This window comes from Cervus canadensis, chromosome 29, assembly GCF_019320065.1.
Source record: "Cervus canadensis isolate Bull #8, Minnesota chromosome 29, ASM1932006v1, whole genome shotgun sequence".
Taxonomy (NCBI): Eukaryota; Metazoa; Chordata; class Mammalia; order Artiodactyla; family Cervidae; genus Cervus; species Cervus canadensis.
The window spans coordinates 46,247,380-46,274,572 of NC_057414.1; the positions used below are offsets into that span (position 1 = coordinate 46,247,380).

The 27,193-nt window shown below is 48.3% G+C and overlaps 1 protein-coding gene across 3 annotated transcripts in view; it reads right to left on the minus strand.

Annotated features, from left to right (window-relative positions):
* The window catches only part of NAP1L4 (nucleosome assembly protein 1 like 4), a 48,700-nt gene extending 26,219 nt beyond the window's left edge, over positions 1–22,481 (minus strand). The window contains exons 1-4 of one of the 3 annotated variants that reach the window (XM_043452126.1): positions 22,361–22,481; positions 4,195–4,225; positions 3,969–4,027; positions 1,673–1,772 (exon numbers count right to left, since the gene is read on the minus strand). In XM_043452126.1, coding sequence (XP_043308061.1) covers positions 1,673–1,772; positions 3,969–4,027; positions 4,195–4,208 — 173 coding nt within the window. In that variant the 5' untranslated portion in view covers positions 4,209–4,225; positions 22,361–22,481. Of the gene's footprint in view, positions 1–1,672; positions 1,773–3,968; positions 4,028–4,194; positions 4,226–22,336 lie in introns of those variants that run through there. The other 2 variants (XM_043452127.1, XM_043452124.1) reach the window with 2 other exon arrangements.
* Between the last annotated feature and the right edge of the window lie 4,712 nt (positions 22,482–27,193).

Consider the following 27,193-nt stretch of genomic DNA (forward strand, 5'->3'; position numbering starts at 1 on the left):
GATATCAAAATCCACTCAAGTCCCTCATATATCAAAGAGCAGTGTGTGCGCATATAACCTAAGCACGTTCTTCCATATACTGTAAATACAATGTGAATGTTGTGTAAACAGTTCTGCTTTCTGCAACTTCCTGGAAAAAGTCTGTCCCCCAATATGTTTGATCTTCCATTGGCTAAATCTGCAGATACAGAGGGCCAAGTGTCCTGGGACAGCCTCGATCACAGAGAGCCCCGTCTTGAGACAACCATATCCAGGCAAGTGCAGTGGGGACGGAGGTGCTGCACCCAAGGCTCCCAACGACAGGAAACGCCCAGAATGGCTGCGAGCAAGACGACGGGAGAAAGCAGAGCAGGAATTTAATGACACTAAACACATTCACATCTGCGCTTCTCTTCTACATCAATTATACAACTTAAAAAGTTACTTCGCAACTTTCAAATCTACTAAATGGAGTAAAAATAACACAGGACTGTAAGCCAACTGGACTCGACACCCTTCCCAGCTCACCTCCCAACAGCAGCAGCAACCGCACAGCCCTCTCCTCCCCACGACAGGCACACCACACACGTGCAGCGTGCAACATGGGGCTAGTTCTACCGCACAGAGCCTCCGACTGCTCCCATCCCCTCAGCCAACGCCCCCGGCGCGCCCAGGGTCTGCAGCGGGAAAGGAGAACCCGACCTTTTCGCCTGTTTCCCCGGCTCAGCCCCAGGGCACGCACGCACGCACACACACCCACACACCCACCCAGGGCACCCCCAACACACACACACACACCCAGGGCACCCCCAACACACACACACACACACACCCCCAGGGCACCCCCAACACACACACACACACACACACAGACACAGACAGACACACACACACACACCCCCCCACCCAGGGCACCCCCAACACACACACACACACACACACCCCCAGGGCACCCCCAACACACACACACACACCCAGGGCACCCCCAACACACACACACACACACACACATAGACACAGACACAGACACACACACACCCCCACCCAGGGCACCCCCAACACACACAGACATAGACTTAGACACAGACACACACACAACCGGTCCAGTCTACAGGCCCTCACAGAGCCCCTCCCTCAAGCTCATCTCCTGGAACACCCTCTCTCTGGGCAGAGCAGACCCCCAGCGTGCCCTCCCTGTGACATCACCCCGTCCTGTGCAGAGCGCCCGTGGAGAGGGTGGACAGAGGCCCAGCCCTGCCCTGGCCGCAGGAGAGAAGCCCAGGAAGACAGCCAGGCCCTGAGAAGGGCGTCCAGAGGCTCCCCGAGCGGGTGCCCCACATGCCCAGGACAGAGCCTGCCCGAGTAAGCCACGCCCGGTGCCACAGGCTGGCGGAGCCAAGCAGGCAGGACTGGCTCCCTGGGCCCCCTCCGGCCCTCCCCGCACAGGCAACCCGTGAAGCCCTCTCGAGGCCCCAGGACGGCCCAGGGAGCCGACCCGCCATACCACCCTCGGGGCAGGCCTGTGTCCTCTGCTAGGCTTCAACCCTGCACTCCTCTCTGGGGCCTCAGAGCCTGCTCACAGCAGGCAAGGTCTGCTGGATGAAAACACACTTACTACTAATCTAAACAACCCAGGGAGTTTTCTTTCTTTGCTTCTTAAAATTGCACCAAGTCTCGTTCGGGGCATACTTACGTCTCGATGTAGCTTGAAGGAGTGTGGGAGACATTGTCAAGTCGTTCCTGCAAAGCTGCCAAAACTTGAGGATTCTGCATTACCTGATCTGTGAGCTTTTCTGTTAAGAGTTAAAAAAAAAAGACAAAGCCAAAAAAACATAACATACACCCACCACACAACAGCCAACATTTAAAAACATTTTTTTCAAAAATACTTATTTTTCTGGAAAAGGAAATGGCTACCTACTCCAGTATTCTTGCCTGGGAAATCCCATGGACAGAAGAGCCTGGAAGGTTACAGTCCATGGGGTTGCAGAAAGTCAGACACAACTGAGTGACTGAACAACAAAATACTACAGAATACAGAACTGTGAAAAAGGAAGGTGAAAACTGTCAGAGCAAGTTATTCTTAAAGGCACAGTCGACGTTAGTCACCCAAGTGGATGGCTACGGATCTACACAGGGCACCTGAGGGTCCTGCCCCTCACCGGAGCAGGGGAAGCCCCCACCTCCCAGCGAGGACACGGTCACCACAGTCACACACACCTGTGCTGACCCCCGATGAACAGAGGATCCTGAGGGCCATCAGCCCTCCCGGGAACTGGCACAGCCTGGCTCACGGAGCACGCTCTGCGCTGAACCGACTAGCCCTCCGAGACGCTGGACAGAAACCCAAAGTCCGCGTCCCCACCTGAGTCAAAAGCAAGCACAGGCCTGCAGCGCTGCCCGCCCTTTGGTAAGACAGTGACGAGGGCAAGCGGAATACAGCAGTAGGCACTCAGTTCTGACATTTAGCCACAAGTACAACAGCTAACATGAAGCACTGTGTATGCATACAAAACGTATGCGATTGTGTCTATGCAGAACTGCATACATGCACAGCATGTAAACGCTACACACACAGACCACAGCTCTAGCTCCAGCCACCGAAAGGCCTATGAACAACGAGAGCACGGACATTCTGGTTTCTAAATCTCTCTCCCCACTAAAGTCATAGGGCTCCTTGCGTAAATGTAGACTTCAGGTCTGGGGCAAGGAAAGCTCAAGAGACAACGGAACATCCCCATGCCACAAAGGTAGAGGGAACCCAAAACGGATGAGGCGAAGCACAGGGACCCAGACGCCAGCTTTAAAGGGCCTCCACGGGCCACGCGGGACGATCTGCACACCAAGAAGAACGAAGGTGGCAAATAATAAAACACTGAATAAAAAGCAGACCCAGGAGTCTATAGTAATGCTAGAAAGGGACAGCGGGAAGTACTTCTTTAACGGATGTTATCTGTCAGTCAGATTGACACAAACAGGAAACACCCTCTGCTGACCACCAAGGTCATCCCCGATCCAGCTAGGACCATCAGTGGTGTCCAAATCCCCACGCAAGCGTCTCAGGGAACACAAGAGGCCCACAGAACGTGGTGTCCGACAGCTTGCCGACTACAAGGCCCGTCAGGGGAAAGACTGCCAGACGCTGGCTCCCTCAGTCAGCACCCCTGCCAAGCTGCACTCCCACCCCACTAGGCCGCCTGTGCAGTCCTCTTGCCAACATTTACTCTGAATCTAACGGAGAGAGAACCACCAGACCTGCCCAGAGTGTGGGCATTCCGCACGGCAGCTGGGCCCACGGCCGGTGTGCGTACCTGCCAGAAGGGTGCACAGGTGGGGATAATTCTAGAACACGAGGGGCAGAATTCAACTCGACATGCAGTCCTATGACAGCCCGGATGTGGGCATGGGGGACGGTGGGGTAAGAACTGCTGAGAAAGCCAGGAGACAGGAACAGGACTGTACGTTAACTAACGGCCCTGGATCAACACTGACTTTCTTGCTTGCAGTAATGGCATTGTGGTTACGAGAATTTATCCTGTTAATAGTTTTTAGGAAATTGACACTAACTTGTTTTAAGAAAAGAGCCAGAATATCCACAATATACTTTCAACTGGTTCTGAGGAGGAAACAAGTAGAGATATACAGGCCAAAAAACGGAGAAAAAGTAACACATTAAGAATTCCTGGTATCTGGGACTTGCTTCTGAATAATCGGGTGGGGGGGCGGGGTGGGCAGCAGAAACGGCCCAGGTCGCAGAGTGCCCTGCTCGGTGACAGCAGCCTGAGGGACCTGCTGGGCGCCTGACTTCTGCAGGGCCTGAATGAAGCGCTGGCCTTCATTTGAATCATTCTAACTCTGCTAAAGCTTCTGAAGCACAGCAACCCAGAACTTGCATTCCTGGTTCCATTTCACTAAAAGGTTCAAGAGCAGGAGGCCCTGCGCTGCATGCGAGCTCCCCTGCGGTTCACCCTCCCGCATGCAGCACTAACCTGTGTTACTCGCGTTTTTAGCAGCTTCCAAGGAATCTGAAGGAGCCCCATCTGAAAAACTAAGATCATATATTTCAAAGTATTAGTCTCCACAAAGTTTCAAGACAGACAACACGGGCCATTTTTCTTATCTAACAAGAGCCATTGTCAGTTGGAGCATCTAATGACACTTGGCTTCGGCTAACTAAAATGTACACTCTAGTAAGCAGAGTCCATTCTGCCTTACCTGTTATCTGCCATCTGAATGTCTTTATCTCCTACAAATTAAAAAAAATGAACATTACTAAATATTCACAAACAAAAACATTTCAAATGCATTCTTCTAGCAGTGATTTTCTGAGATGAGCATGAGGACTTCCCAAGGAGGGGCAGGAGGGAATGCTCTGGGGCGCTGGGAATGTTCCAGACCTTGAATGGGGTACTGGTTACCTGGACACATACACTTGTCAAAACTCATCCAATTATACAAACTACATGCCTTTCAGCGCAAGCATATTTCGCTCATAAAACATTTCTCTTATTGGCACTAAAATGACCAGATTTCGGAATAATGACAATTAATCAATTTTAGCTTGTGTTTATAGCAAGTTTCAGAAACAGAAACACATAAAATAAAAATAACAAAAAAAAAATAGAAACAGAAAAACTTATTTATGGTAGGTCAATTGTTTTAGAGCAATTCCAAACATTTACTGGTGTTCATATTGTTTTTAAAACTGTAACTCACATGATGAATTTAAAATTTTGTTTATTCCGTATGGTCTTTTTTTTTTTCTTCTAGCAAGGCACATTTATTTCAGATGGTCTTTTAATACTCAGAACCACTCTTTAAAATAGGTACTACCACTATAGGCATAAAAAGGTTGAGGAACTTCCTCAGAGTCACAAAACTGAAAATACCTGGGACTGAATCTATGACTTCTACACTGAAGATGCGGTGTGTAACACACTCAGTATGATCCACTCTTACAAGAGACATAAAACAAAGACTATCTCCAGATCAGGGGACTGTCTACCCATAAAAGGTGGGTTCCAAGACATTTACTCCTTAGAGACCTTGATATTAACCCTATCCAAATGCACAGGTGAAAAGAGTCAGGCTTGGTGATCAAGCTTCCTTAATCCTAGGTGTAGCCCCCACCCCCCACCCCCGCCCCGCCAGGGGCGTTTTCAGGCTGACAGCTGGTAGATGCCTCCTTCCTGGGCATCTGAACAAAGCAGAAACCCCTTAATCAGTGCCCTGGGGTCAAAGAAAACAATAACCCTTCCTAGGTAGGAAAAACAGCTCCAGTTGGAAATTATGAGCTACAACTATTTTAACTGCATCTTGTTTCAAAATAAAACATGCTAACTATTGGTAGCTCAGTCAGCAAAGAATCTGCCTGCAAGGCAGGAGACCTGGGTTCGATCCCTGGGTCAGGAATATCACCTGGAAGAAGAAATGGCAACCCACTCCAGTATTCTTGCCTGGAAACTCCTAGGGACAGATGAGCCTGGCGGGTCCACAGGGTGGCAAAAGTCGGACATGACTGAGCAACTAAACTACTACGAACTATTTTAAGAATTGAAAATATTACATAAATGTTACATTATCTTTTTCAAAAAGCTAAATGATTTAAGCAAATGAAAACCAGCAGTGGGAAAACACCCTCCAAGGGTCCCCATCACCTGCTGAGTCCAAAGTCGCCTAACACAGAAGCCCGAATCCCCATGCTTCCCAGCTCAGCTCCCCTAAAGTCAGCCGCATACATGCAGCTACACCTGGGCGATTCCCAGGCTTATATTCTGCCGTTTCACATACTGTAAATGCAAAACATGAGACAGGCAGTCTTCAACACGACATCTGATGACAGCACTGTAAAAGCTAACACACTCTGCTTGTACCAGCTGTTAAATACCAAAGCCTCTTCCCCCAGGATGCACCTCTGGCAGTGTCCACATGAAGACATCTCAGTTTACAGGGCTTCCCCCTTCCCAGGTTACTCTTCACAGAGCAACAGGAGAGTGTGCCTGCAGGATTCCTGGGCCAGAGACTAGGGATGGATTCTGACACCTGCTGCCAAGTTGGTTACTGACTGAAACCAATGATGACTTGGTTACGGAAGTCAACCCTCCACTGCCTGACACACACACGCACCGGCACCTTCTGTGCTGACCACACACAGCACCTGCTCTCTGCTGCAGCAGCCTAACTGCCAGCTTGACAGACAGGGTCCCACTTTCACCACCCCATCAGGCCACACCCCTGATGCCAAGCCCTTCTGGCTGGCGAGGGCCTGCGTAAGGCACCCCCCCACATGGACTCTAGCAGGGAGGCATACCCCAGGGCACAGAGGAGGATGCTGAGGAAGGGAAAGGTGAGGTACCTGACCCGAGGTCACATGGCTAGCACGGTGTGTTTCTGTCAGTCTAGAAGAAGATAAACTGAGGCAGGCTTGAGTCACCAGAAACAGTCTGTTCCGGGAAGAGCAGGGGAACTGCAGCTCGGGACGCACGTGCTCAAGGGAGCTCCAGGGGAGCGTGCTCCAGACTTGGGTGGGCTGCCCTGATGGGCTGGATGATAAACGCTCGCTGAAACTAGCCCCACCATCCTGACTTCATTTTCTGAGGAGCAGGCCCATGAGATTCTCCATCTCACAACTTTTGGCTCCATTTGAAAGTAAACTCTTCTCACACTCCTCCTTTGGATCAGACTTTCAGAGAGAGCGAAGTGAAGGTCAGCCTGACCATGTGGGCATCTCGCTCGGTCAAGTCAGAGGCACTGCTGGCCACAAGTGGACACTGTGTCCCTCTGAGCTGAGGAGGACTCCAGAGATTTCACCCCATGAAAGCAGATACGTGGCCTCATTTAAACAACGGAACAACTGAGAATGCTTATGTTCCTCTGATATTGTCACTTCAGTTTCCGTGGTCAGTTGGGCTCCAGGATATGCCTTTACTTTGTAGCTACAGATGGGAAAAAATAACTTTATTTTGTACATACACCTAGGAGAAAGACTGCTGCTACAAAACAGAAATTTACCTATATGGATTACACCCATGGCCAAACTGCACTTAAGGCTACTAACTGAAATAAACTTCTCAACCTGTTTCTCCTGCTGCCTATACTTAAGAGGTCAAAAACGACCCAGGTCCCAGAGGCCCGGCCCGTTTCAGATAGCAGTCTGTTATTATCTTTCATCACTTTTAGTTCCTGTATTCCTTTCCCTCATTTGTTAACATAAATAGAGCCTTCTTCCTCTAGCCAGCCACAGGATCCCCCACGCTATGCAGTGTGGAGGTTTGGGGCTGGGTAGTTTTCAAAGACAACTTCTGTTAGGCTGTCTACATGGGTCTGTCGATATTGAAAAGCTCTGACACAAGCATTAAAAGTAAAAGGTGTGAATCAGAAGAATCCTAATTACCTTTCCAAGTTCAGCTGCTCCGCCCCATGGGAACAAGCCCTCGGTAGATCCCATCCTCTCTGTCATCCCATCTCATCCTGTCGCCCCCTTCTCCTCCTGTCTTCAATCTTTCCCAGCATCAGGGTCTTTTCCCATGAGTTAGCTCCTTGCATCAGGTGGCCAAAGGACTGCAGCTTCAGCATCAGTCCTTCCAATGAATATTCAGGACTGATCTCCTTTAGGATGGACTGGTTGGATCTCCTTGCAATTCAAGGGACTCTCCAACACCACAGTTCAAAGCATCAATTCTTCGGTGCTCAGCCTTCTTTATAGTCCAACTCTCACATCCACACATGACCACAGGAAAAACCACAGCTTTGACTATACAGACCTTTGTCAGCCAAGTGATGTCTCTGCTTTTTAATACACTGTGTAGGTTTGCCATAGCTATTCTTCCAAGGAGCAAGCGTCTTTTAATTTCATGGCTGCAGTCACCGTCTGCATTAATTTTGGAGCCCAAGAAAATGAAATCTGACACTGTTTCCATATATTCCCCATCTGTTTGCCATCAAATGATGGGACTGGATGCCACGATCTTGTTTTTGAATGCTGAGTTTTAAGCCAGCCTTTTCACTCTCCTCTTGCACCTTCATCAGGAGGCTCTTTAGTTCCTCTTCGCTTTCTGCCACAAGGACAGTGTCATCTGCATATCTGAGGTTATTATTTCTCCCAGCAATCTTGATTCCAGCTTGTGCTTCACCCAGCCCGGCATTTCACATGATGTACTCTGCATATAAGTTAAACAAGTAGGGTGACAACATATAGCCTTGACACACTCCTTTCCCAGTCTGTGGTTCTGTGTCTGGTTTTAACTGCTGCTTCTTGACCTGCATACAGATTTCTCAGGAGGCAGGTAAGGTGGTCTGGTATTCCCATCTCATTAAGAATATTCCACAGTTTGTAATGATCCACACAAAGGCGTTAGCATAGTTAATGAAGCAGAGGCAGATGTTGTTTGGAATTCCATTGCTTTTTCTATGGTCCAGCCGATGTTGGCAACTTGATCTCTGGTTCTCTGCCCTTCCAGCTTGTACACCCAGAAGTTCTCAATTATGTACTGCTGAAGCCTGGCTAGAAGGATTTTGAGCATAATCTTGCTGGCATATGAAATGAGTGCAAGTGAACAGTAATTTGAACATTCTTTTCTTTTTATTTATTTTAATTGGAGGCTAATTACTTTACAATATTGTAGTGGTTTTTGCCAATTTTGAACATTCTTTGGCATAACACATACCTTAATTTAAAAATACTTAATTGCTAAAAATATGGTAACCATCACCTCAGTATTCAGCAAGTTGTAACATCAAAGATCTCTGATCACAGATCACCATAACAAATAAAATAATACTGTGAGAATTACAAAATGTCACAGATACATGACATGAGCCAATGCTGTCAGGAAAATGCCATCGACTGTCGTGCTGACATAGAGTTGTCACAAATCTTCAACTTATAAACAACACAGTCTCTATGAAGCCCAACACACGAGGTACACCAGTGTGATTCAGCTCGTTGAGCTGAAGCATCCAAAGGTAAGGATGCAGTCTCAAGAATCTCACACACCCAGCACAGAATTTACCGCCTTCATGCTTCAGTTAGGAACCGTTAGTTAGCAAACTATGCAAGAGCAAGACTCATTTAGGAGATTTCTTGTAAGTAGTGCCACTTACAATGAGGTGCCACTATGACACCACCAAAGTCAAGTCACAGGAACTTCACCAGAGGAGGAGGGGAGATGGGGAGCAGGCTGAGACTGTCACAGTGAGTGAGAGTGAGGCACACAGAGACCAAGAAGACTTCAGAGGGTAACATGGCCTGCTGAAAGGTGTGGCGTGGAGGGGGAACTCCATACAGCCTCAGTAGTCTCAGAGGCAAAGACCCAGCCTTTGCTAAGAGGGCAGCAGCAGGCACCGCTCTAAGACATGTGATATCCTCAGGGCAGGATCTAGCTGTGGGCGGCAGTAACCCAGGGGTCAGTTTTGGATAAATATCCTGAGGGCATTCCCTTCTTTCTCACACACAATAAGGAAAAGGGGTAGCTGATAATCTGTGTATCCAAGGTTCGGTGGATTTATTAAACTTTCCTTCAAAGGCTAACTATCGTGTTGGAGAAGACTCTTCGAGTCCCTTTGACGGCAAGGAGATCAAACCACTTAATCCTAAAGGACATCAACCCTGAATATTCATTGGAAGGACTGATGATGAAGCTGAAGGTCCAATACTTGTGGCCACCTGATGCGAAGAGCCGACTCATTAGAAAAGACCTGATGCTGGGAAAGACTGAGGGCAGGAGAAGAGGACAACAGAGGATGAGATGGTTGGATGGCACCACCAACTCAATGGACAATAGTCTAAGCAAGCTCTGGGAGGTGGTGAAGGACAAGGAAGTCTGGCGTGCTGCAGTCCATGGAGTCGAAAAGTCAGACATGAGCAACTGAACAACAACAACAAAACTATCCTCGTCATCCCAAACAAGGTCAGATTTATTGCTCTTTAGAAAGGCATACAGGACTTCCCTGGTGGTCCAGTGGTTAAGACTCTGCACTTCCACTGCTGGAGGTGTGGGTTTGATCCCTGGTCAGAGGACTAAGATCCTGTGAATTGCATGGTGAAGCCCCTTTCCCGTCCCCTGCCCAAAAAGGCATATAAGGGCACAGTCATTAAAGAGAAGTTTGGAATCCAACTGCAATAATAAACCACTAGCCAAAGGAAACCCCGTAACTGACACTTGAAGAGTCTGGAGAGTTTAAAATGCCTTGAGGTCTATCAGGATCTGGGTGTATTCTCTGCTCCGAGATTAAATGTCCTAGATATCAAACATGTGTTTGGACAAACTGCAGTTTTTCCTTACATCCCTTACATCCCTTAATGGCTAAGATTTTTAACAGGTGAACAATGTCTTTTTGTGGAAATTCTGGGAGGGCGAGCAAAGCAGCAAACCATCTATACATTGCAGTGAGGTGGTACCTCCAGAGAACTCTATATGTCATTTAAGCAAGCCTTTAAAACCTGTGAGAAGGGCTTCCGTGGTGGTCCAAAGGTTAAGAATCCAGCTGCCAACGCAGGAGACATGAGTTCCATCCTTGGACTGGGAAGCTTCCACAGGGCAACTGAGCCTGCGCCACGGCTGAGCCCACGCTCCGGTGCCCTCGAGCTGCCACCACTGAGCCTGCGCCCCCAGAGCCCCTGACCCCAGAGCCCGAGCGCCACAGGAGATGCTACCACAACGAGAAGCCCACGCACCACGGGGCAGGAGCCCCCACTCGCTGCAAGCAGAAGCAGCCCACAAGCGCCAACAAAGACCCAGCACAGGCCAAAAACAACTTTTAAAAATGCCTTAAAAAACAAACTGTGAAAAAGGGAACCTCAGCAAAGCCCCCGACGCATGACTGTCCAGGTACATTGTTGTCCTTCCCAAGCAAAGGCTGGAAGTTACATTTATTAACAGGAATAAAAAAAAACCACCAAACACTACATAAGTTGCCCACAGTGAAAAAGTTGCTTCCAGCAGAGATGAACACCAATAGTAGCACGTGGGGGTTAGGGACGGCGGGGCAGCAAGGAATCACAACGCTGCTTGCCGCCCAAGGCCCTGGACACACCCCGCCCGGGTGGTCAGCTTTCTGACAGGTCAACGGGCTCAACAGGGACGAGCGCGCGGCCCAGCGCGGCCCAGTCTGGGACAGAACTGGGTCCTGAGCACCGAGCGCGGCCCTGCGCCAACCAACAGGGGAGGCCGTCTCCCCCGCCTCCTCACCGGCAGGACGGGGCAGCCCGCGCGTCCGCTGAGGCTGCGGGTTCTCAGAGGGTTACCACTGTTTGAATTTCCGATTTCAGCAACCCGTTCTCCGAGGCCAGATCCACCATGCGTCTCCATCTTCTGGAGCTGTCTTTCTTTCGGTGTCATCTTCAGGGATCCAGGCCAACTGACTGGCCAGACTGACAAGACCAAGGTAGACACTGTCTCCAATTCTATACAGGTTGTTCCAACAGGATAAGTCTCTGGTTAGGTCTCTTACAAACACGCAATCAGAAGCCACCTCTGTGGACTCAGCATCGGTAGAGAAGCCTGACTGGGCCCTGAGGACAACGCAGAGCCTGCTGTCATAGCCGCGGACGGACACGGCAGGCCTCTGGGTGCACGCCGGCCTCGCACTCCGGCCCAGGGACTGGGGGCTGGCTCCAGGCTCCATGCAGGTTTTCAGCTGTACCGCAGCTTGGTCACATCCAAGGGCCAGTAGTTGGTTTCGTTTAAGCTTCAGGGATCGTTCAGGGTTTTCTCAGCTGGTTGCCCTGGTCCAGCGTTAGGCCTAACTTATCTGAGACAAGCACACGGACTGACTGACACAGGCCGGAGGGACAGAGCTGGCAAATCGGGGTCACAGGACTAAACTCCTCCCCAGGGCTAAGAGGATGCTATTACCTTGGGAAAGTCCATGCAGCCCTAAGCTTGACCTTTGCCCATGGGGTGTAGGAAACCTGCTATGATTTAGTAGGATCCTCAGGTCTGATTTTGAAAGGGAAAGTTTTAATGGGCTTGGCTGGTGAGGTTTCAGTGAGAAGAAAGAAAGGAAGTTCGGGTAAGGGGCAGGGAGGATAAGGAGGCAGCAAAGAGAGATACTGGAGAAGGAAATGGCAACCCACTCCAGTATTCTTGCCTGGAAAATCCCAGAGAGAGGTTGGTGGGCTACAGTCTGTGGGGTCGCAAACAGTCGGACACGACTGAGTGACTAAGCAGAGAGATAGAGGAGATGGAGGAGCAGGGGTAGGAAGGACCTCAGCTGACACCAAGGAAGAGGCCTCCGACATTTTACAGACCCACCTCCCATTGTTTACCAGGTTCCATTTGGAAACAGCGTTTGGTAAGGAGGCAATTGTATGATCCTGAACACATTTAGAAGGCTCCAGAGAACAATTACAGTAATGACTCCATGTGGATGGTTCAATCTGGTAGCTGCAGTTTTCTAACTTGGAGAAAAACAAGTTTGGGGCAAGCAAAGGTTCCTTGGAATTCAGTTATCCTTAGTAAGACTGATCCATTTAGTTAAAAATCCACGTATTTGTTAGTGGAAAGACCCTTAAACACATCCGAGTCCCTGAAGGGGCCACCTTTAGAACCTTCGGATGACTGGGATCCCGCTGTGGATTCAGAATGAAACAGCGCTCACCAGACAACCTGTCCCTACCCAGACCCCAAATACAGTCAGAGAGCTGATCCACAAAGCAGGGCTTGGGATCCGAGGGGACACTTCCCAAATGAAGTCACGGCGGCCTGCGGGAGGAAGGGCACCTAGGGCTCGCTGGGGTCCCCTGCTCACTGGAAGGGGTCATTCCTTGGAGGGTGTCTCCTCTGGAGCCCACATCTCACACCATGCAATGACAACCTACAAGAAAGGAGGCAAACTGAGGCCAGCTCAAGTTACCAGAAACCGAGTTTATTTGCAAGAGCAGAACTGCATGTGGAACACGCAAACTCAAGTGAGCGACAGGCGAGTCTGCAGGTTGAGGGCAGGCTGCATCTGTGGGCACAGAGTGCAAAAGGAGAAAATCCAGCGAGGAGCCGTGCGGCAAGTTCACTGACCTGAAGATGGACAGAGCATGCTGGCAGATGCCGGCTGGTTAGAGCATAAGGCTCAAACTTCTGCGAATTGGCAATTTCGGGAAGTCAGTCTCATAGTCTTTAACCGTCATCTTCCTGAGGGTGCAAGCACGAGTTTCCCATTCGTATCCTTTGATTCCATTTCAGATGAACATCCTTGCAGATTTCAAACTCAGAGCCTGGTGACCCTTCCCCACCACCCCCACCGCCCACTTCACTTCCTGCTGCCACTCCCAGCGCTCAATTCAACACGGCTGCTGCACTGTTGGAACAGGGGACAATCCCCCGCCCAGTCAGGGTCGGGGCCAGCACTGCAGCAGCACCCCAAGACACCCCCGTCCACAGACAGAGTGCTCACCACGCCCCTGTCCTGCTCACCACGCCCCCGTCCTGCTCACCACGCGGCAGTCTCAAGGACTGAAACGGCAGCCGACAATAAACATCTGGCAATGGACAAACGCCCTCCTGCAGGACAGAGGTCAACGAGGTTCACCTCCCACAGGACGCCACCACTCCAACATGACACCACACGGATACAGACATCCTATTCTGGGTGACGCGATGACAAAGCAGTTGAACACAACAGAACATTCCCCATGCCCCCAGAAGGTGCTAAATCAAGGAAAGAAAAACAAACAAGGAGTTTAAAAAATGGAAAATACTTCAAGGTCAAAACAACACAAACCCAGAACTCAACACTGAATACAAAGCACACACACAGTAATCTGGTTTTGATCTGGGTTTGAGAACCATTCCTATCATTTCCTAGCTGTGTAACCTTGGTTTCAACATCCATAAGCAGGGCCTACCTGAGAGGGAGCAGTGAAGAGGGGATGAAACACAGAAGGGCCCAGGACGTGATCTACTCCAGGCCTCTCTCGACTGTTACAACTACAAAATGTTGTTAGACCCTACTTACCGCTTGCCACAAAACCTACAAATCAGGGTACTTTGTAAACATGACCACCCTTATCTGAGAAACAATAACCTAGTATAGGGACACATTACAAACATGCGGGAGTTCAGTCAGTCAAGCTTCAGCACCACTGTTTAAATAAAACTTTCTCAAAATAGAAAGTTATAAGGAATTACCAAATTTGCAGGTTTAAGAACTATAACCATCCATTTGTATTAAATGTTAGCATACTTAGTTTAATATTAATTTTATGAAAACACAGATCCAAACCTCATCAAAAGGATCTCTTACTTTTAAAAGGCAATTAAGTTGAAATATGAAAGGAATACCAGGCAATAGAATATTCTAAAATTTCAAAAAAAAACATAGCAGTTCAGTTTCCCTTCCAGGGTCAAACAAAAACCTTGAGCCTCTAACTCTAAATCTGGATTGGCATGCAAATTTCCATGATTACACAAATGAATATTCTGCTATTTATATTTATAGACACCTCACAATTCTATTTATGGATTAAACTTATTTTTTTACCACAAACTTTTCATAAGGGAAAACATTTTGGTTGCAAATTATTCAATATAACTTTAAATTCTTAATTTTTAACTGAAAACATTTAGCCCATAGAGAGTAATTCCGTAATTTCAAACTGGGCCACTGTCAAGAGACAAGGTGTGAACTGGGGAATATGGTCGCCCTTCACATAACCAAACCTGTTTATACATGTATGACCTATCTTAAGTCAAAGGTCTTCAATATCTTCCCATAAAATAACTGAATGATTAAAATGAACTTAAATGTAATCCATATATTTCAGTAAGACTTTAGAATTTCAACAGAGTCTGTAATTCTTATTAAATGAGGGTGGCCGTCAAATGAACCCCACAGCACAATCACTTGGCCCACATGAAAGTCTGAGGGCTGGTGATCCCGCTCTATCCACCTAAGGTGGAGCCCGAGCAGTCCTCCAGGACTCCTAGGCCACATTCTGGCCCAGGGCAGAGAAGCCATTCTATTCCAAGAAGGAATCAGGGTCTACCCCCAGGACATCCCAACGCCTCCACCCACAGACCCCGGCCCGGTACCGAGCCTCATCAGGGGCGTCTCTGTCACTGCACTCCTGAGCTCCGGGAGTTAACTGTGTTGGATTCACTATGCCAGCCGGTAAGTGAAAACACATCCCGAGTAAACAATCAGATCACTTATGTAAATAGCTGAAACAATAGAAAATGTCTTTGTAAATCAACAAACTCTTCAATATACTTGTAATCTCTTAGCATTTAAAAAAAAATTGTCCAGGTCCTAAACTCATACAAGTAGTCTTAAAATTATGTTCAAACTGATTTCAAACATGTGTAATGACTGACCATCTTACATGCACTTTTTCTTTTGTCATGATCAAAAAATTATTTAAAAAATCATATATATAAAAAAAATCATATATATAGTACATGTTTACAGATGAACCAAGACTAGCAAGTAGTTAATTTATGTCACCAAATATTAGTTATATATAGGGGAACCACAACTTCTGTATATATCTGAAGCTTTTTATTAGCATGTTTTTTAGAAAAAGAATGGATAAATGATTCAATGTCGCTGAAGCTCCAATTCTCTGGTCACCGGATGCAAAGAGCCAACTCACTGGGAGACCCTGATGCTGGGAAAGATTGAGGGCAGGAGAAGAGGATGACAGAGGATGAGATGGTTAGATGGCATCACTGACTCAAGGGACATGAACTTGAGCAAACTCCAGGAGATGGTGAAGGACAGGGGAGCCTGGCGAGCTGCAGTCTATGGGGATGCAAACAGCCGGACACGACTCAGCAACTGACAAATGACCCATGTCTGCCTTCCCACTGAAGACTAAGTTCCACGAAGGCAGAGGTCTAACTACCTGCTCAACGCAGCCATCCCTGGGTCCAGCACAGGACGAGGCAGAAGACAAGGACCGGGCATTACTCCCCGCTGCCGAGGGACGGCCTGCCCACGAGCTGCCTATGTGCAGCCCGACATCAGCGACCCTTCACACTCGAAGCCTCTCCTAGGCAGGTTCTGAAGACACACAGGAAGTTACCTCTGTCCACGAGACAAGGGGAGACTGTCTCTTCAGAAGTTTGCTGGAGATCAAGCCCTCAGTTTTCACAAAGAAAGTAAGAAAGTTTCCTTTCCTTAACCAAAACAGTCTATTTTTACTGGAGGCACAGTGGTTCTTCATTGCTATAGCTCCAATTTCCTCCTCCTCTCTCTTCTCTGCAATTCTTTGTATATAACTGAATGAGTCAAACATTTAAAAGTTTTCTTAATCCGAGGTCTTGTCACCTTGTCAGTAACACTGTCTCCTCTATTTCAAACTGCAAACACCCAAGTCCCTATTCCTTCTTTCTACTCCTGTTTTCAAACGCACTGACCACTATCTAACTTAACTGTCTCCGACTGTGGAAACACGTGAGGGCAAGGTCTTTCATCGGTTTTGTTCAGTGCAATAAAATACCCCAGCCCTGGAACCCTAGAACTACCCAGCAGAGAGATGGCATTCACGGATGAACAGATGCAAGGCACGGAAAGCTACTTCACGGTAACTGGGTAAACAGCGCCGCTTCTTGTTGCTGTTTGCTGCCTAAGTCGGGGTCCAACTCTCCTGCGACGCCATGGACTGTGGCCTGCCAGGTTCCTCTGTCCATGAGACTTCCCAAGCAAGGATACTGGAGAGGGTTGTGTTGCCATTTCCTTCTCCAGGGCATCTTCCTGACCCAGGAATCAAACCCACATCTCTTGCATTGGCAGGCAGATTCTTTACCACTGAGCCACCTGGGAAGCTGGATAAACAACTACTAACGTTTTAGATTAGAACATCCCCAACTTCATTCTTAAACCTGTGCACGTGTTTAAATTGTACAGTCGCTCTTTCTACCACACCACACAACTATTACACAGAAATCATCTTAGCTTGTTTTCGAACAGGCTTTTGGGAATAAAATGCAGTGTGTGTGTGTGTGTGTGTGTGCGTGTGCGTGTGTGCGTGCGCGCGCTCAGTCATGTCTGACTCTTTGCGACCCCAGGGACACCAGACTTCTCTGCCCGTGGAATTCTCCAGGCAAGATTACTGGAGTGGACTGCCATTCCCTTCCCCAGAGGAACTTCCCAATCCAGGGATCAAACCCTGGTCTACATCGCAGGCAGATTCTTTACCGTTCATTAAAAAAAAAAAAAAAAGTCCCACAGATCCAGAATGGAAGCACCTTTCGTAACAGCTGACAGAGTATATTTTAAGAGGAAAATTAAGGCTACACAGTGAACTGCCAAGATCAAACGGCAGAGTTCATGAAGTGATCTTTTGTAGTTTTGCCCCTATAGAAATACACTGCCTCTCCTATTACTAAATACTCATGAAATTTAAAATTCAATGGCAAACAACGTAAAGTGGCCCTGCTTTCTCTGAAGAGAAGAGGGCAGAAAACCAAAGGCTGTCAAACAAAAACAAATACACGGCATCATAAACTACTTCTTGAAAACTCCATTAACAGTCTAACACAAAATTCTTCACTACCCATTAGTAAGGGTAGTGCTCAAGAAAAAATATATCACAAGTGCAGTTTAGGAAGGCAAGTGTTCACTGAACCAGGAGACAGTGTGCAAATTAAGCAATGCTGGAGGAGAGCGATTTCCTGCAGTAACCCTGCACCAGCTACTTTCTACTTCTGAAATCACCCCAGTGGTAGAGCAGTCTAAATAAGTCATATCAGCCTTTTATTAGGTTGGTACAAAAGTAATTGATGTTTTGGATCCTGAATTTTAAATCATTATAACTAGGCTCAAACACATCTTTATTAATCAAAATAAAAACCATTACAACCAACTCATTTTTGCCAATGAGAAATAAGTTGGTTTATTTCTCTAGAGTAAAAAAATCTGTGTTCAGGATTTAATCAACTCTTGGAAAGCATTTTCTGCCTCCTGCTGGCTGTGCAAGTGCTTTCCCTGCCAAAAGCTGTCCAGATGTTTGAAGAAGTGTAAGTCAGTTGGAGAGGTCAGGTGAATACGGTGGATGAGGCAAAACTTCGTAGCCCATGTCGTTCAACTTCTTAAGTGTTGGCTGTGTCACATGAAGTGAGAAGCTGCTGTGGAGAAGAATTGGGCCCATTCTGTTGACCAACGCCAGCTGCAGGCACTGCAGTTTTTGGTGCATCTCGTCAATTTGCTGAGCATACCGCTCAGATGTAATGGTTTTTTCTGGATTCAGAAAGCTGTAGCGGATCAGCAGACCAGTGACCAGGCCCTTTTTCTGTACAAGTCCGGCTTCGGGAAGTGCTCTGGAGCGTCTTCTCAGTTCACCAACTGAGCTGGTCATCGCCAGTAGTTGTATAAAATCCACTTTTCATCCCACATCACAATCTGATCAAGAAATGTGTGTTGTTGTTACACTATGAGAAGACGAAACATCAAAATTGCGATTTTTCTGATTTACAATCAGCTCACAAGGCACCCATTTAACAAGCTTTTTCACCTTCCCAGTTTGCTTCAAATGCCGAACGACTACAGTATGCTCAACGCTGGGCTCTTCAGCAACTTCTCATGTAGTTGCAGGAGGAACAGCTTCGACGATGCTCTCAACTGTAGTCGTCAACTTTCAATGGCCGGCCACTACGCTCCTCATCTTCAAGGCTCTGGTGTCCTTTGCAAAACTTCTTGAACCACCAATGCACTGTACTCGTTAGCACTTCCTAGTTGTTGATGCTGCAAGTTGTCTCTGCTGCTTTACAGCCCATTTGAAGTCAAATTAAAAAAAAAACTCTCGAATTTGCTTTTTATCTAATATTTCTACAGCCTAAATACAAACCACAAGTCATTAGCAAAAAACAAAAAGCAAGAAATGCACATTAAAATGATGTATAACATTCCACATTTATTTTAGAATATATTCCAATATCAAACAGCAAAGTCAACAATGAAAACCATAATTACTTTTGCACCAACCTAATATTAAACCGTAACTACGTCCGCACCATCTAACACTCCGGCCGCCTAAACGCCTCTTCCTTTAAAAAAACAGAAAAGTAAGCACTCTCCAAACAGCAGAACCAGACCAATCTCCAACAAGCTCCTCAACACCGCCTTATTATTCAAACACGCCATCACTCAGAGCACCGGTTCTTCCCTGTTTCATATAGCTGATGGCCCTTTAGGGCTTTGGGAATTTAAACCACCCACTGGCCCACAGACACTATCCATATAAAAAAAACAAAAAAAAACCCCACCCTTGGTTCTCTGGCAAAACTTTCAAAAACTACAACACAATCAAAACAATCTTAAACCATTTTAAAACTGTGGACAATAAACAAAAAGGAAGAAAAGTAACTGAATGTAAGTAATTTTGAATTCTATTAGCCCATGTATGGATTTACATTTGAAGTCACACCTCCTGAAGCTAGGAGACTATTTACTTGCTCAAAAAAAAAAAAAAAAGGAAAGGATTTCAATTTCAACCCTAGTTGGCCAGAAGTTGCAGACATGGAATTATTAAGGCTTTCAATATTAAGAAGCTAGTAAAAACCCTGACAGGTTAATGGAAATAGTAAGAGTCAAGCAAGAATTCACAGGCTGTAATGCACTGATGAACACATACCAACTCTAAGCCCTCAATTTCTATAAAATCATGATCTCAGATTAAAATTTCTCAACAGAAAATATCACAGAAGGGTCTGATAATCTAAATGGTCAATTCACAAAACTACAGTATCTGTACACTTTTAGAGGGCAACAATCCTAAAACCTAAGTATCCTTTCCAGAATTCAGTTTACTAAACCTATCAAACCAAAAGTGATAAAATCAACTATTGCAAAGAATTCAATTTCTCCAATCACTATTCTATACAGTATTTTCAAAAATAATGCAAAAGTCACAAAAGTATTTGGATGTTAATTTGAAATACAAAGGCACAAATAACAGTAGACATTCTGAATTAGTAACATGGGTCAAAAAAAGACTGCAAAGTAGTAACAGGTGTAAGACAGCACTACAGTGTTGAAATTATTTTATATAATTATAAATAACTATTTTGAGAATAATTATTCTCATCATTCCATGAGAAGAGACCTCAAACTTCCAGTGAAAGCTTTCCTAAATAAACTTACTAACAGTCACATTTTACCTATAAAACGATCTCCCTTTGTCACTATAATTCTATAGGAAATTAAGTCTTGCAATGGTATTTTTATTGATCAAGTCTTCAATCAATCCTTCCAAATCTCAGAATAGGATACTTTACCTTCAAAAGATGAAAGAAAAAAATTTCCGTTACAAAACAAGTTAAAAAAAAGCAGCTAATAAATTGAGAAATTTCATTTTCTAGCATTTCTTTCTTCCGGCAGCTCTGCCTCAACAAGCTAACCACTAACAGATAACACTAATGCTTAAGCCACCTTCCTCTGCTTCAGCACTCACTCAATCTTTTAAATATATTCCTACTCTAACACCACCTTTCTTTCTTGGAAAGTCTTTTTTATGTTAGCATATTATTTATCCCCCTAGCTATCATTAATCACTGTCTGTAATCATTTCCAGATTCTACTAAGGAAAGCACTTAGCCTTCTGTGAAATCACAAAATCTGGAGCTGGAAATAATCAACCAGCTTAAATCCTCAAAAGCTAGACTTCAGTTAGGCTCAGGGCAATAATAAAAACAACTTATTACAACTGTTCATCCTCTCTACAGAGAAGCTGTAATGTTAGGCAAAGCTCCCAGGTGGCTCACTGGTAAAGAATTCACCTGCCAATGCAGGAGACACGGGTTCAATCCCTGGTCTGGGGAGATCCCACATGTCGTGCAGCAACTAAGCCAGTGTGCCACAACTACTGAGCCTGTGCTCTGGAGCCTGGGGAGCACGACAACGAAGCGCGTGTGCCCAGAGCCCCAGCTCCACAGCAAGAGAAGCCAGCGCAGTGAGAAGCCCGCCCACCCCCCTCACTAGAGAAAGCCCTTGTGCAGCAATGAAGGCATGGTAGGCCTAAATAAATTTAAAAAAAAAAAATTTTTTTTTTTTTTTTAAACAAAAAAAAACTGCTTGCATTTTAACCCAAGTTCTGTCACCCTGCACACACCACTTTACTTAACCCTCTCAGGGCCTCAAGCTTCCTGAGTGGTTACAGGGGAAAAGAAGAGTGCTTATCTCAAAAGTCACTAGACTTCTGAAATGAGTCAACATAGGCCAAGAGACCTAGTGTGTAGGACAACTATTTATCACTTAAGAGGAACAGTTATTTTAAAAACAAGACAGCAATTTTAAAGACAACTTTTACGTTCAACGACTCATTCTGAGAACTTTCAAGAGCCTATTCTAATACTTCGCAGCGTTGCTGTCGTTGTTCAGGGCCCTGGTTGTGCTCGACTCTTTGCGACCCCGTGGACTGTGGCCCACCAGGCTCCCCTGACCGTGGGATTTCCCAGATGAGAATACTGGAGGGAGGTTCCCGTTTCCTTCTCCAGGGGATCTTCCGGACCGGGGATGGAGCCGGGGCCTGCTGCACGGACAGGTGGGTTCTTCATCACTGAACCACAGGGACAGGTAAGGGGCGGGGGGGGGGGTCCCACATGAACCATAGGCCCGCAGACAAGGGAGGGTACCGGCACGACCGGCCAGGAACACGACCCCCGCCTTCTTCGGGCCCAAAAGGCTTCATGCTGAACCCAGACTCGGAGTCACTGAGGACGGTGGGAAGTCTGATCGCGACTGGGCAGCCCTCTGCTGGGACCCACAGAAAGCATTCGGGAAACCGGACTGGGGAGGGAGGGAAACGTGGCCAGGCAGTCAGGTTCCAACAGGCACCCCGCTGTGACTGCCTTCACCATCTCCGGACGCGCCGGGCTCGTCGGCCGGCCGCGCTTCTCCGCCTGCAGGATGACGCGGCCGCGCCGGCCCGTCCGGTTCGTGGCGCCGCCCGGCCCCGACGACCGCCAGGGTCACTCAAAGTGCCGCCGCGCCAGCAAACCCGGGCCCGGAATCCGCGGCTGCCGCGAATCGCGGTCGCTGCGCCCCGGGGAAGGGCTCCGGGGCCGAAAACAAAGGCCCCGGGCGGCTCCGCGTCCCCCCGGGCACTCGCGGCCCGGCCCGCGGCCTCAACCTCCCCCCGGACGTCGCAGGGCCAGCGGGCGGGGGGGCTAGCGGGGGCCGCGCGGGAACAAAGCGCTCCTGACCCTCGGGCCGCGCGGACACCTGCCGGCGCCTCCCGGCCGCCTGCCGGGCCCCGCCCGCCTCCCCACGGGCTCCGCTCCGGCCCGCCCGCTCCCCGCTCCGGACGCTCTGGGCCCGGCCCCGCCCCTGGCGCCGCGGCTCCCCAAGACGGCCCCCTGCGCGGCCGCCGCCAGCCCGGTCCCGGCCCCGGCCCCGGCCCCGCCGGCCCCCACAGACGCGTTACCCGGCCGAGCCCTCGCCGCCGCACCTCACGCCTCCTGCGGCAGTAGCGGCAGCCGTCTGGGCTTCGCTCGCTCCGGGACTGCGCCGCCGTGTCCGCTAACAACGCCGCCGCCCATTGGCCGAGTTCGCTGTTACCGCCCTCCTCGAGCAAAGCGGGCTACTATTGGACCAGAGCGGAGCAAATCCGCTAGGATTCGGCGCCGCCAGCTACGGCCAATCGGAGGCCGTCCCGGGGACGCGGCGCCTAGACCCATGCGCTCATGCAAATAAGGGCGTGTGACGTCACCGGGGCGCGCGCCCGCGTTCCTTCCGCCTCTTTAAGGGGCAGGGGCGCGCGAGGCCCACGTGGAGAACGCTCGCTGCTGCGCAGTCGTCTGTGCAACCCGGGCACCATCCCTTTCGCCCCCGCCCCCCCCCCGCTTGCGCAGTCCATTCTCCACCCCAATCGCCCAATCCCTGACCTGTGCAGCCCCCACCCCCGACTCGGGCGCACCCCTCTCCCCTCCCCAGCACCCCGGGGCCCTGGGCAGTGGATAGGATTCCTCCCTCGCCCCCTGGTACCCCGGGTTGAGCTCAACTCGCAGGAACGCGCGCTGACCCCGCCTACATCCGCGATCCCCTAGCCCAGGCCTACCCCCTCAGGTCCCCAGGTTCGTCCTGCCTGGAGGACTTGGAGCGTGGAGTCCCCTCTTCCTTCCCCACCCTACCCCGCACACTCACGGGCTCTCCCAGGACAACGCCCAGGCCCGCGTGCCCAGCGTCTCAGACTGGTTCTGGCCTGGCTGACCGCCCCCCGCCCCGCCCCCGACCAGAGGAAGGGCTGCGCCGCTGGGGCTGGGGTACCGACCCCGGCCTCCCCACGACACACTTCCAGGAGAACTTAAGCGCTGGAGTGAGATGAGATGACAGTTCGGTGGAAACCGACATCCCACAGGCCCCGGCTTCTGAGTGTTTCTGGGCGCTCTCTTCAGTTGAGGGATCGTTTTTTGTCCCTTTCTTCTGAAACTACTTTTTTTGAATGAGGCTCCTCCTGAAACGGTTCTAACTTTGAGCAAGTTTTATGGGGGGAAAGTTGGAAACCATCTAGAGGTTCCTGTTGGAGGGACTATTAAGGACATACAGTCAGTAACCACAGGGTGGCTAGCGGGTGCCCAGGTGTGACCCCCAACGCGGGGACCTGCATCTGTATTGGGAGCAGGTATGGGATCCCAAGACTGACTTGGCTTTTCTGACTTTTCTGCAGTGACCTTGCTTTGCTTTTGGTAAGGATGGGGCAGAGCTGGGGGAGGAGGCATAAACTGCAACAGAAAAGAACCCCAGAATTTTCAGGTTTAGGGGTCTTCCTCCTCCTGTTTAATAAAGACTCATATTCACGAGGCCACTGAGTCTGGCCCTGCCCAGATGTTGGGGGTCGGTGCAGGTGTCAGGGAGCTGATGGAGTGCCCCCCCCACCCCCCCATCAGCACTAGTTGGCTGAGCAGGCTGTGGGCTGACCACTGGACCTGGTCCTTGCTCCACTGGCTGCAGTGAGGCAGCCTGTCCTTCCCCAGGTCACTTTAGTGAATTGGTGGGAAGGTGGACGACCTTGTCCAAAGCCTTTCTGTTGGTAGCAGGACTGAGAATGCTGTCCCAACTTCCTGTGGCTGCCACAACAGAGGAACACAAACGGTGGGGCTTACAGAACACAACCACCTTGTTCTGGAGGCCGGAAGGCAAGACTGGGGAGGGGAGAGGGGTGTGCCAGAGTCGGGGGTGGGGGGCTGCACAGGTCAGGTGTCACAGGGCTCAGTTCCCTCCAGGGGACTCCCGGGGAGGATCCTTCCTGCCTCTTTCAGCTTCTGGAGGCTCCGGGCTGTGGCTGCATCTCATGGCCTTCTCTGTCTCCATAGATCGTCTTTAAAAAATAAAATCAACCCAAAGCAGGGGTTTAATTCCTAACGGAATGATGAACTGACATTTTCCAGTAAAAGAAGATGAAGATCGTTTTGAGAAAGTCAAAATTATATGTAGGGCTCACGAGAAAGAATTGAGTATTATCAGGAATCTTTTTAAAAGCACAAAAAGTTTTATTTGACATATGACCAAACAGTTAAAAATATCCCTACTCAAGTTCAGAAACACAATTCGTGCGTGTGTGCTCAGTCGCCTCTGACTCTTTGTGACCCCACGGACCGTAGCCCACCAGGCTCCTCTGTCCATGAAATTTCTCAGGCAAGAGTACTGGAGTGGGTTGCCATTTCCTCCTCCAGGGGATCTTCTCAACCCAGGGATGGAACCCTGATCTCCAAGTCTCCCACATTGACGGGTGGATTCTTTACCAGAGCCACCTGGGAAGCAATGTATTAGGAAAACATTACCCTCGTATTAGTCCTTTATTAATACAGTTAGTTGTTATTTAGTCCTGTGCTCCAAAAATGATATCTGAAACATTATCTAATTACTATGCTCACAAGCTAAGCAAAGGACTTTATTTTGAAATAGAAAAACAAAAAATTAAAAGAATTACAAAGGATGCAACTTAATACACATTTTGCTGCATTTGTGTCTAAAGGAGTCAAATACTACTTCTGCATTAGGGCCCCTGGATAATTTTACATGAAACTTTTTTTTAATGAGACTCTTTAGTCCAAAGAGTTTTAGGTGCTAGGATGGACACCTAACTTGCTGTCGTCACCACTGAAGCAAAGAGATGTATTAACATGGCACAGCGTCTGTAGGAGTTAACGGATAAACCCATAGAAGGAGGTGAAGTGGCTTTCTCAAGGCCATGTCAGTTAAGAAGCAAAACTGCTAGGAGTTGAGTCTATTCCATTTGGAAAGTAAATCATGACTCTGAATTTAAAGGGTTCTCTGTGCTGACTTTTCTTGCCCTTATTCTTGCAGATAGTTCTGTATTTTCAACTACCAGCGGCAAGGACCATCACAGTTCTCCAGACCCCCTACCTCCCTGTTTCACATCTGTATATGTATTCCTGTTTTAATATAATTTGTAAAACGTTATTTATTTGTGGTAGTGCTGGGTCTCTGTTGCCGTGTGTGGGCTTGCTGTAGCTGCAGTGAGCAGCGGCTACTCTTCGTTGCAGGGTGAAGGATTCTCACTGCGGTGGCTCCTCCCATGGAGCACAGGCTCTAGGGCAGGCTCAGCGGCTGCAGCTCCTGGGCCCTAGAGCTCCGGCTCAGTCGTTGGGGCACACTCCCTCAGTAGTTGGAACCGTGTGCCCTGCCTTGGCAGGCGGACTCATCCATTGCACCACCAGAGAAGTCCCTGTGTATGCTCTTGTTACAATGAGATTGTTTTTCCCACTTCCTCAAGGGCACTTTTGAAGGTTTCTGAGCTACCTTGGAACAAATACAATACTCTCTGAATACAGTTAAGTGTAAATGGCTATCCAAATTTTAGGTCTGATGAGTAGTTCCTTCTTTGCAATTACTCTTGCACAGTCCCGAGACATACAGCCTAGGGTGTGGCGTTTCTGTTGATCCTGGTTTTGCTGTGGCTGTTTTTAGTTAAGGTTGACTTAATAACATGATCAGCAGAATCAACTACAGCAGGGACAATAAGAGAAATCATCAAGCCCAACAAGGACTATGCAACTTGTATGAGATATTAATACATTAAAGTGGAAATCACAGGACCTCTCCAGTGGTCCAGTGATTACAACTTCGTCTTCTACCACAGAGGGGGCAGGTTCAATCCCTGGTCGGGGAGCTAAGCTCCCACCTGCCTCACAGCCAAAAAACCAAAACATAAAACAGAAGCAGTATTATAAAAATTCAGTATTAAAAAAAAATGGTCCACATAAAAAGAACCTTTAAAAAAAAAGCACACAGCACTGGGAAGACCCAGAAGATTCGGGTGGAGAGGGAGGTGGGAGGGGGGATCGGGATGGGGAACATATGTAAATCCATGGCTGATTCATGTCAATGTATGGCAAAAACCACTACAATATTGTAAAGTAATTAGCCTCCAACTAATAAAAATAAATGAAAAAAAAAAAGCACACAACTAAGAGACAAGTTTAAAAGAAAGGTGGGCTATCCAAGTCACTTTGTTCAGCCGAAGACAGTAACAGTGCTACTGCCCCACAACCCGGGGGGTGGGGGCGGTGTGTGTGTGTGTGTGTGTAAGTCCCTTCAGTCAAAGGTGTTTCTTATTCTGTCTCCCCATTCCCCAGTGCAACTTCGCCCCTTAAAACCAAGCCAACACCTCTATCTGGGATTTAATGGAAGAAAAAGCAGCGTTTCCTTCTTAGATGAAAATGTTCTGTCGGACTCGTGGGGATGCTGTGTGTCCATATTGCATGTTAGGAGTGATGTCAAGTCTTGTCCAGTGTTAACTTTTGCCCTGAAAGTGTTAAGTCGCTCAGTTTTGTCTGACTCTGTGTGACCCTATGAACTGCAGCCCGCGAGGCTCCTCTGTCCATAGAATTCTCCAGGCAAGAATACTAGAGTGGGTAGCCATTCCCTTCTCCAGGGGATCTTCCCAACTCAGGGATGAAACCCAGTTCTCCTGCATCGCAGGCAGATTCTTTACCTCTTGAACCACCAGGGAAGCCCCAAACTTTTGTCCTACCTGCTGACATTGGGACCACTGTTCCTTGTAAATCATGAACCATCCAGAGAGTCACCCTGTCCTGGATTTATGATCTTGAGAAAGACTTTCACCTTCTTGGACAGTAGTTTCCTCATCTGCTAAAGAGGTGAGTGAGCTTTCAGACAACCTTTTAGTGCTACCATCCTGTGATGCTAGGGAATACAGTTTAATGCAGGCAATGTATTAGTATGTAAAAACATTTTGCTCAAGTGTCTGTTCTGATGACCCCAGCCGCATTCCAGGACCTGCAAATAGCTCAGGGTG